The sequence below is a fragment of the Leptidea sinapis genome, chromosome 43 (assembly GCF_905404315.1).
Source record: "Leptidea sinapis chromosome 43, ilLepSina1.1, whole genome shotgun sequence".
NCBI lineage: Eukaryota > Metazoa > Arthropoda > Insecta > Lepidoptera > Pieridae > Leptidea > Leptidea sinapis.
In genome coordinates, this window is record NC_066307.1 from 3,287,323 (window position 1) to 3,299,485 (window position 12,163).

General features: G+C 39.5%; 1 protein-coding gene across 1 annotated transcript; it reads right to left on the reverse strand.

The window, feature by feature from the left end:
• Positions 1-234: 234 nt before the first annotated feature.
• On the reverse strand, positions 235-11,896 carry LOC126977141 (uncharacterized). Its single transcript, XM_050825842.1, has 4 exons — positions 11,041-11,896; positions 6,988-7,032; positions 6,755-6,883; positions 235-309 (listed from the first exon to the last, which is right to left on the reverse strand). The coding sequence occupies exons 1-4, from the start codon at positions 11,812-11,814 to the stop codon at positions 235-237; spliced, it is 1,023 nt and encodes a 340-aa protein (XP_050681799.1). The 5' UTR covers positions 11,815-11,896.
• Between the last annotated feature and the right edge of the window lie 267 nt (positions 11,897-12,163).

A 12,163-nucleotide genomic window follows, 5' to 3' on the forward strand; every position in this document is an offset into this window, starting at 1 on the left:
AATCCAGACCTTCAAAAACGGCATGGTTCTTATAGCGCTGAAAAGTTTGAGCTGCGTTCCTTAAACTGAAGGTCATTCTTGGGAACAACAACAAAACAAAGTTGGGTGTTTTCACTGTCGTCCGGCGCCGTCTAAAAAAATGGTATGCACGGTGTAAATCAATTCGGGAAAATATCTTCTTTACTACTTCTCTGGCTTGGTGGCAGCATTAAGACTGCGATTATCGCCGCAGGCTCATATTTCCACAATTTCCTTGTTTTTACATAAAGCGTTACCTTTTCTATCGCTATATTCTATAATAATTTGGTTCTTTTGATTAATATATTGTCTCTTTAATAGTCAAATTACTAAGAAAACACAAAACAGAGGCATTTATTAATGAAAGCTCCATGTGGAACAAATATTCATTTTTATTACGGATTTATACGTGGAAACCTTACAAGTAACATTATTTTCACCAATTCTCATTTCTTACTGAGAAATACATGAGGCGTCAAAGAATTTATGAGATCAAGATCGGGATTTATGAAGGTTATCCAGATTATACTCTAAATCTTGCCGCTCTATACGGACGTTGAAACGGCTTCATTCATTCTACACTACTTATGATAAAGTAATATGTATTTAATTTTAAATAAATAATATAATAAATAGCAAGAAAATATAAGATTTTGGACGCTCTGTCGATATTCGGTATGTACGTAAGTTAAATATTCTACTGAATGTTGCTAAGTCATTTAACAACTAAACTTTGTAATGAGCTTACTTGCGCGATGTCTGCAGGACGATATTATGACATGGGCCTTGACCTTTAATGATGTAAGTAAAGGAGAATGTGTGTGGCGACTGGCGTTGATCACTCAACATTAGATGATCCGTATGCTCGTTAGTCCTCCTCTTACATAGAAAATCTAACTCTTCTTTCAAGATACGGATAATTCTGAATTAATACGTTCTTATAATTTCTAGAAACCGTTGCCGTGGTTATGAAACTAAACTAATGAAAGAAAACAAAACCAGCTACCTCGATAACTATCTCTTAATGTAGGTTCCCGCGAGAAACAAGAAGTTGTTAGCCGAAGTTAGTTCGTCGCAGGCCAACACGCTACCCGCCCGAGGTGTGACATAACTGGTAGCCGCTGAGTAGAGCCAATCTGAAAAGTCAAAAGTCATAAAATGATACTTATGAATGTCAAAACTTATTCCATTTACCATCAGATAGGAAAAGCTTTCACGAGAAATTTAAAGGAACTCATGGTCACCCTTTTTTAAGGATTCACAACGTAATCAGAAATTCTCAAACATTTCTACGTACTTAATTATGTTAACAAACAAAAATAATAGTTGGAAAAAAGCAAAAAAAAAACACCATTTTAAAGAAAATCGATATAACTTTTTACAATAAAATATTTTTTTTTGTTATTAGGATCACACTATACGTAGTATACTATATGCTTATTAAAATTATTTTCTACTTTTTAGGTTGGTTTCTTTAAAAGATTTGTTCCTGTTTCACCCCGGGTTTTCGTCCCAGATTCCTGTTTCGTCTCACTTTTAAAAATGTTATTTTACTACAGCCAGAAAAAAAATGTGAATTACAACAATATTCTAAATATATATAAGAGCAATAGTTTACCCGAGACCAAACGATGGCATAAAAGGAGTTCATAAACCTTACAGGATATTATGTTCTTGCAGATTGCGGAGGTTGTCTCAGAAGTAGAACGATAAAACTTGGCACAATAATATCATAGACGGACCTGTTGTCTTGATTTCGAAGTCCATGCATCAAGATGAAGGTGGAGAAAGCGGTAGATAAAAGTAAGGATTTTAAGCATAAATAAGATTGTATAATCATCATAATAATATTATAAAGAATATTTATTAATAAATCACAATTCGAATGACAGATAGGTCTATTAACTATTCAATCAACAATTTAAATTTATCATCCTAATATAGACCACTATACAAGAAAAAAAATCACAATCAAAATCACAGATCAGTAACATAAATTATTAGGTTTTAAAATATAAAGTGAATAATAATCACAGATCACTAACATTAATAATTAATTTTTAAAATGTAAAGTAAAAAATAATCAGTTGCATTAATTATCGACAACATAAAATCACCTAAAGACATTTTTTATTTTAACATAGTTTTATAAATTTATATTACAATTTGAATTAGTTATAAGGCTCCTGTTTCAGCTAAATGATTTCTAATAAAATATATGTATCGTCAAAAATAAGATTTTTAAAATATTTTGTATGCTGTCCGTACAAAATATGTTGTAAAACACATAAATTACTACCCGAGGCGAATAAAGAACAAAAAGTGTGGCAAAACAAGAATAAAGTAATAAATTATTAATTATTCTAATTTTCGAGACGAAAAAGGAATAAAATCTGGGTCGAAATAAGATTTTTTGTGTGGGGTGAAACTTTGCGGGGCGAAACAGGAACAAATCCTTTAAAAGCGTGTTTTTTTTCTTATTTATTTTTTATTTAAGCTTTTTTGTCTTAAAAAGATATTGATGTCGTTTTTTTTTTTTTTTATGGAATAGGAGGACAAACGAGCGTACGGGTCACCTGGTGTTAAGTGATCACCGCCGCCCACACTCTCCTGCAACACCAGAGGAATCACAAGAGCGTTGCCGGCCTTTAAGGAAGGTGTACGCGCTTTTCTTGAAGGTACCCATGTCGTATCGTCCCGGAAACACCGCATAAGGAAGCTCATTCCACAGCTTCGTGGTACGAGGAAGAAAGCTCCTTGAAAACCGCACTGTGGAGGACCGCCACACATCCAGATGGTGGGGATGATATCGTAACTTGTGGCGTGTCGTGCGAAGGTGAAATTCGGCGGCAGGAATCAGGTTGAACAGCTCTTCGGAACACTCCCCGTGATAAATGCGGTAGAAGACACACAATGAAGCGACGTCTCTACGCAACGCCAAGTGATCCAGCCGTTCACAGAGTACTGGGTCCCCGACAATACGAGCTGCTCTGCGTTGCACGGGGTCAAATGGATCGAGCTGATACTGGGGTGCGCCAGACCAGAGATGACAGCAATACTCCATGTGAGGCCGGACCTGCGCTTTGTAGAGCGCTAAAATGTGGGCCGGCTTGAAGTATTGCCGTGCTCTATTTATGACGCCCAGTTTCTTTGAAACTAGTTTGGCTTTGCCCTCCAGATGGCCACGGAATTGGCAATTGCTCGAGATTTCGAGACCCAGTATTCCGATACTAGGCGAGGCTTTAAGGGAAGTGTTCTCGAAGAGCGGTGATACGGCAAATGGGGTTTTTTTGTGGTAAACGCGCAAACATGAGTCTTCTGGGGGTTAAATTGGACAAGGTTCAACTTACCCCATTCCGCGACCTTCTCGAGAGAGGACTCGATAGAAGACACAAGTTTCACCCGGCACTGGTCGACGTTTTCCCGAGAGAGACCTGCATGGCCCGTGTATACGGCATCACCAGTGCTGTCGTCTGCATAGCAATGCATGTTGGCGGTGTCCAACATATCATTGATATGCAGAAGAAACAGCGTGGGAGATAGCACACAGCCTTGGGGCACTCCAGCGTTCACGGGCTTGGGATTCGAGCAATAACCGTCGATAACGACCTGTATGCTGCGCCCGGTGAGGAAGCTGGAGGTCCACTTGCATAAGCTCTCGGGAAGCCCAAATGATTGAAGTTTTGCGAGGAGGGCCTTGTGCCATACACGATCAAAGGCCTTCGCTATATCCAGACCAACTGCCAGGCCTTCCCCCTTGCTTTCAATAGCCGCCGCCCATCTATGTGTTAGGTATACCAGAAGATCGCCAGTCAACCGACCATGGCGAAAGCCGTATTGCCGGTCGTTGATCAACTGGTGACCCTCAAGGTATACCAAGAGCTGGCGGTTAATTATGCTCTCCATGATTTTGGAGAGTAGGGAGGTAATAGCAATAGGCCTGTAGTTCGCCGGATCCGAACTGTCTCCTTTTTTTGGGATCGGATGGACAAGGGCTGACTTCCATGAATCAGGGACTACGCCTTTTGAATAAGAGTGCCAGAATAAACGCGTTAGCACCGGCGTCAACTCAGGGGCACACATTCTAAGCACGATTGGAGAAATGCTATCCGGCCCGCTCGACTTCCTGACGTCCAACGAAAACAGAGCTCGCCTAACAGTTTTCTGTCGGAACTGTAATTCAGGCATGGAGCTCTGACACCGCGGGATGTTTTTCCGTTGTCGTCAAGAGTCGAGTTGGAGGCAAAAAGGGTGCACAGGAGATCGGCTTTCTCTTTCGCCGTATGGGCCAGGGTGTCATTCCTCATGTGCAACGGCGGCATTGACGGCTGGTTGAAGTTACCAAGAGCAGCTTTCGACAACGACCAGAACTTGCGTGTTCCGGTCGGGTAACTGGAAAGCTGCTCGCCAATTTTGATGACGTGCTTCAATTTCGCACGGGCGATTTGCCGCTTAAAAAATCTGGGGGCACGGTTATATTTCCTCTTCAGAACTTTGCAGTTCGGATCCTTTGAGCCCAGCGCCGCAACCCAAGTTCGATACGCCTGTTTTTTGCAGTCAGATGCCGCTTTAACTGACGCATCGAACCAGGGCTGTGATCTGCCACCGATCGGTACTACAGAGCTTGGTATAAAAATATCCATGCCCTGCAGTATCACATCGGCTACTGCAACGGCGCAGGCACTAGGATCATCCGAAGGGAAACAAACCCTGCCCCAAGGGTAGGATGCAAAAAAGGAACGCATCCTATCCCAATCTGCTGATCAGTCATCGACGTTCGTAGTGTTCGCTCGTACTTCGTGTAATATTAAACGTGTGTACAAGTGACTACAAACTGGTTTTAAAAGTAATAAGATAACGAATAGAATCTAGTGATGCGACTCATCATTATCGATAGGGTATCGATGAATATGATTCAAAATGGATAAATATTTATCAAGATCATCCTCAACGAGTAGTCTCAGCTCCAAAAGACCTGCGGATGAGGGACCAGACGATTGGCGCGCCCCAAAGAGGTATGCTGCTCACGGTCGGCAGTCAAAATTTGATAACAGCCGAAATTTGCCCACTCAAAACAAATTCCAAGATCTACCTATTGACGGTGCAACTAACCAAGAAAACAAAGAATACCAAGATGCAGTAGTCGGCATTAAAAAGACGGGACATATACCCCCTATAATCCTCGATATACCAAAGGAATGGACTCACGAAATTATAAAAAATACAATATGTAAGTACACGAATCGTTTCCACCTTCAATATAGAAACGGAGGTAAAGTAGCAATAATATGCTACTCTTCCGATGCCCATCAGGCCGTCAAGCAGGGCCTACTTAACGAGAGTGCACCCTTCCTAACGTACACCCGCAAGGATGAGAAATCACCCAAGGTTATAATCAGAGGTCTTCCAGAATATGTTGAGGCTGAGCTTTCGGCTGAGCTAGAAAATCTCGGCTTTAAAGACGCTGTTGTTAAAAAGCTGAAAACTCGTGGTGGAGATAGTACACCGTGTCCTCCTTTTCTTGTGCAACTCTCTAAAGGTACAAACATTACGTTTTTCAAAAGAATTAAATATTTATTTAACTGTGTCATCACAATACACAAATATAAGCCCAATAGATCAGCCGGCACGCAGTGCTACAGATGTCAAGATTTCGGCCATTCGTCAAGTAACTGTAACATGCCTGCTCGCTGCGTTAAGTGCAAAGAATCTCATTCTACACATGAATGCCCCAAGAAGGATCGTTTGGAACCTGCCCATTGCTGTAATTGTGGTGAAGATCATCCTGCCAATTTCCGGAAATGCAGTGCAAGACAGGCATACTTAGAGCGGATCCACCAATCTAGGAATAAAGGGCGAATCCCATCAATTACTATTCCGAAAAAAGTTCTTCCTGCATCTCTTGCACCAAAACTAACTCCAGGCTTGAAAACTTGGGCCTCTGTAGCTGCAGCGAGTCCTAGTAAGAATAACGAACACCATAGAATGGTTCCCTTAATGGGCCTTAAAACGCAAAAACTTATGCCTTCAGATAATGTAATGGATGACAGTACTACAAAAGAAATGCTAGAAATCTTATCCGTCATTAAGAGCTTAAAAGCGCAATTTATTTCATGCAGATCCTCTTTGGAGAAAGTCATGCTAGTGTTAACCCATTTAGGTCAATATGTTTAATCATGATAAGCTTTGTTTGTTATCCTGGAATGCAGACGGTATTCGTGGTAAGATTAATGAACTTTTGGATTTTGCTGTGAGATGTGTATCAACTGACGTTATCTGTGTGAATGAAACACGCCTCTCTGGCAATATATCATTAGCTACACCTGGCTTCATTTGCTATAGACAAGACAAGCTTTTAAGTGATCGTGGTCAAGGCGTAGCCATTTTAATTAGAAGTAATCTTATACACTCTTTAATTCGTTTTCCTGGTACCAAAAATATAGAAGCAATCGGTATAAGTATAAAGATTTCCGGTATTGAGTACGTGATTGTATCGGCCTATCAATCTCCTAATTTACCACTTCTGAAGTCAGACCTTGATCTACTGTTCGATGTGGGCAGTCGTGTACTGATTGCTGGCGACTTTAACGCTAATCATAACTTTTGGCGAAGTAGCTATACCAACAGTCGTGGTAGGGTTTTGTTTCAACACATGTTAGGAAATGTGTATGCGCTGGATCTAGGTGAAAATTTTAATTAGGAAGCCGGTGTAAGGAAATAAGACAGGAGGACTTACCAGAGCAGCAGCAATTCTTCCACCACGTGCCGGGTCGCGAATTTCCCTCTTTATTTTGTAGACGTTTTCTTTGAGTGGCCACTCTTTCTTCCCGAGTTCGATAATTATAAAACTAGGGCTCACAAGACACTTGATCGCGAGATTACAGGTAAGGAGACGAATTAATGAGTTATCACGGCGTTGACAAGTTCAATATTTGCTCAATACAAGTTCAATACTCATTCAATACTAACTAAGTAATTACTCCTCGCGGAACGCATCGATCCGCTGCGCTCGCGCTACTCCGTAAGTGGGAGGGATAGGGTGCAGGTAGGAAAGAGAAGGAATTAGTGCAACTCTTTGTGCACCCACAATATTTAATTCATTAGTAAATTAATTAATTAATGCGGTGACTGTTTCACTATTTATAAAAACCCTTTAGGCATATTTGGCCTAAACATGCCCCCCAGTTTGATGGAACCCAGTTCTTTCAACCAACCTAATTAAGTTAAAAGGTAATTAAAGTTAATTGTACAACAATGTTACTTATAACTATTGACTTATTTAATATAATAATCTAATTTTCATTTTAAGCTACTATTATTTTATGTTAATACTAAGTGGACTGTATGTAATTATTGAGATGGAAGTGGATATAATTTGACTACCGGTCGGCGATATACACCGGACTTAGTACGTACATCGACAACCCTCACAACCCCGTCTTTACCGGGAAATATCTTTTCAATTATACCCAGAGGCCAATCTAAAGGTGGGCTATTATCTGAGTACAACAATACAATGGTACCTTCTTTAATTTGTGACGTATTGCTCAACCATTTATTACGACACTGCAATGTATTTAAGTACTCTAACTTCCATCGTCTCCAGAATGACTAAAATAGACTGTCAATCATACGCTTCCTGTCTATAATATTCACATCTCTAGGAATCGATTCAGAAGGAAACGACTTTAAGGGCGTTAAAGTTAGAAAATGAGCCGGGGTTAATGGCAACGGCTCAGAAGGGTCTGAACTAAGGACAGACAGAGGCCTGGTATTCAGCACCGCCTCGATCTGCGTTAAGAGGGTATTCATTTCTTCTACAGTAAGTAGCTGAAGACCAACTACCTTTTGCAAATGCATTTTTACACTCCGAATATTACCTTCCCATATACCACCAAAGTGTGGAGATGCAGGTGGATTAAGTTTCCACTCAATTGCATTGCCTGAAAGCTCTGATGTTAGCTTATTATTATATTCTTGTGATGACGTTAATTTGTATATTTCTTCCAAGTATGACTTGGCGCCAATAAAATTAGTACCGCAATCACTATAAACGAATTTAATGGGGCCACGTCGTGCTATAAAACGTTTAAAAGAATTTAAAAATGATTCTGTACTTAAGTCGCTCGACAATTCTATATGCACCGCTTTAGTGACGAGGCACACAAAAAGGCAAATGTAGGCCTTCTGACTACGAACACCACGCTTACGATAAGGAATAACGCGTAAGGGACCCGCATAGTCGACTCCGGTGTGAAAGAATGCCTTAGCTTCCTGTACTCTGGCTGCAGGCAAATCTGCCATTGCAGGAAATTCATTTTTAGGTTTAAATTTAAAACAAATATTACATAATTGTACTCGTTTACGAACAATATTTCGAGCAGACAATATCCAATATTTTTGACGTAATATTGAAATTAATAATTGAGGTCCAGTGTGCAAATATTTTTGGTGATAATGATCTATTATTAAATTTACAATATGATCACGTGGGGGAAGTAATATAGGATGTTGACTATCGTAGGGCAAATCGGCATTACTCAAACGTCCGCCGACGCGAAAAATACCATTATGCACAAACGCTTTCAATTTTTGAAAGGCAGGTGACAATGTTTTATTACACTGTATTTTACTGAATTCATCATGAAAGTAATAACGTTGCAATTCCTTTATAATTGTTAATTCCGCGTAATCTAAATGGGTAACTTGAAAGGTTTTGGGTAATTTCTTCAAAAACCGTAATATATAAACTACAATTCTAATTAATTTATTCCAAGACGAAACTCTTAATGCAAGAGAAAGTATAAGAGGAAGCTCAATCTTATCTACTGAAACTAAAACAGTAGGCTTTCTTTCAGGGACATCAATATCAGTAGTCTGATTATATTCGCTAATAGGCCACTGGGACATAGGCAGATCGGCAAAGCGCGGACCATGGTACCACAGTGGATGAGCAGCCAGTTGTGCTGGAGTAAGGCCACGCGACAAACAGTCGGCAGGATTTTCTTTACCTGATATAAAATAGAAGTTACTAGGCAACAACAGGGTTTGAATTTTAGCAACCCTATTCGCCACAAACGTATGCCAACGAGATGCTGGTGCATTGATCCATGCTAAAGCTACCATGCTATCCGTGAATGCATAAATATTATTAATTTTTATACGCTGCGAATATGTCTCGATAACTGAACGCATTAATTTAGCTAAAATTAAATTACCGCAAAGTTGTAATCTAGCCAATGAAACGGTACGTATAGGAGCTACTCTAGATTTAGCACAAATTAAATTAGTTAAGAATTTATTTTCATTCGGAAAATAAATATGAAGATAAATGACTCCACCATAGGCTTTCTCGGAAGCGTCCGCGAAGCCTAAGACACTAACAACGCACTGTGGGTCGTATCCTACAAAACGCGGAATTTTAACGGTTTCCAGAACATGTAATTCCGACTCAATTTGGCGCCACAAAGAAACTATTTTTTGTGGTGGCTTTTCATCCCAATCAATGTGTTCACTCCACAATGATTGAATGATTAATTTTCCCAGTAGAGTGACTGGGGCCACCAATCCCATTAAGTCCCATATTCGGGCAATAGTGGATAAAATATTACGTTTCGTGCATTCACATTCACGGATGTTTACTGTGAACGCAAAAACATCTTCAGACGGTAGCCACCGTAGGCCTAATATTTTTATCGAATCGTCAGGGCTGAACTCGACATCAGACGAGACCCGAGCGGAGGATGGTATGCTTTCCATAACTTCAACCGAATTACTAGAAAATTTAACTAAATCGAACCCGCCAGCATGGAACAACTCAACTAATTGTTGAGATAACTCGATGCCTTCGCGAGGGGTTCCGCAAGAGGTGGCAAGGTCATCCATAAATATGTCACGCTCAGCAACGGGAGCCGCGGCCGGAAAAAGCGAGCCTTCGTCGGTTATCAATTGACGAACCGTTCGTATTGCGAGGTACGGGCTACAACATAAACCGAATGGTACCCTCGTTACTTGAAACAAGCGAAGCGGCTGATTATTGTTTTCTCGGTATAAAACCATTTGATACGGTCTATCTTCATTTTTCACTAAAATCCTTAAAAACATTTGTTTAATGTCAGCATTGATCGCTATTGGAAACAGTCTAAAATTCAATATAATTTTAAACAAATCATTTTGAAGATTTGGTCCAACATGCAACATATCATTGAGTGACAACCCTGATGATGTCTTCATACTTGCATCGAGTACCACACGTAATTTTGTAGTACTTTTATCAGGTCGCAAGACAACGTGATGTGGTATGACATAATGAGAATTAAACGAATTATTATTTGTGATGGGTGCTAAATAGCCCTTTTCTAAATATTCACTAAATACTCTATGATATTCTGAATGAATATCTACGTTCGATAATAATTTACGCTCTAAAGATAAATACCGACGCGTAGGTGCCTGTAACGAGTTCCCTAATTTACTCGGATTATCCTTGAACGGCAATGCAACAATGTAGCGACCGCAATGATTACGCGCGGTGGTCTCGGAATAAAAATTCTCACATTCTTGTTCTTCCGACGAAAGTATATTCGCTTTAGGTACGTCTTCCAATTCGAAAAAACGACCAACGGATTTTTCAAAAGAATTATTGTAATCTAATGTGCAATAAGTGTGAATATCAGTCTCGGGGTATAAAACCGGAGCCTGACCGTAAATAATAAACCCAAATAAGGTTTCGATAGCCACGGGTTCGTTCATACCACGGGCAATAATATTTGGTCGTATTATACGAGCGAAGAAATCGGACCCAACTAATAAGTCGATATCACTAGGTTCTGAATAAGAACAATCGGCTAATTGAATGCCTTTTAAATATTCTAGACGTTCGCAATCAATTGTAGCGGACGGTAACTCGCCGGTAATACGATGAGTCACTAAAGGCTTAATAGTAAAAGAAATGGAATCGTCCAAACGTGAACGTAAAGTAATATTAGTATATCCTTCAATAGGATTCGTTAAGTCACCTACTCCATAAACATATTTTGTAGGGGAGGGCAATAGTTGTAAATTTAATTTCTTACAACAATTAAGTGTAATTAAATCCCTTTGCGACGCGCTGTCCACTAAAATCCGAACGGTGTTTTTATTTCCCGCGCAATCAATAACGTTACATTGCGCGGTACCGAGTAGAATAGTATGACCAGGCGATTGTGCGCGCGGTACGTCGGCGCTCGGATTAATGGCACACAAAGAAATAGATTGTGGCGATGCGGCCGTCGCATGCGCAGCTTGCGATGAACTAACATTAGTGGCAAAGCTGGCATTTGTTATCCGTTCACTCAGTATTTTCGAGTGAGGTTCGCGATTTAATTCAGACGTAAAATGAAGAAGTGAATGATGACTCCGTGAACATTGCGTACACGTCGATTTAGAAGTACAGTGACGAACTGTGTGTTCTTTACTTAGACAATTGACACAGCCTTTATTTAATTTAATAAAATCAAAACGCTCCGTGGGCGATAATGCATTAAATTTCTTACAAAACCGCAACTGAAAATGTTCGGTATTACCACAGCAATAGCATTTGTTTTGATCTTTAATAACAAAAGTCTTACTAATTTTATTATAATTATTACTATTGGGACGAGAAGTTGAAAAGGACGTACTATTCTTTACCGACTTGTAACTAGACTGCCTCGTACCTACAATATTATTAGCTCGTTGTAAAATATGTGACTGATTACGAATAAAGTCTATAAATTGCGAACATGATGGAAGTTTAACTGAAGTACCGTGATGCATTTCAAACGATTTCAAAATATTTAAGCCAACCTTTTTTGAACCTAAATGAATAAAAATAAAATCTTCCAAATTATCTAAATTTAATTGTTTTAACGAACTAATTAGAGATGAATATTTATCTATGAAGTTATCTTCGTTAACGGAAGGTAAGTTTAACAGCTTATCGAAGTACGATGCAGCCAGTACGCGTTTGTCGTTATATTTATTAATTAATGTCTGCCAGAGAACCGAATAGTTTTCAGCCGTTGGCATAAAACCCTGACAAATAGTTAATGCCTTTCCCGTTAATTTACCCATTAAATATTGAATTTTCTCACTATCATTTAGTTCTATATTTTCGTGAATACTT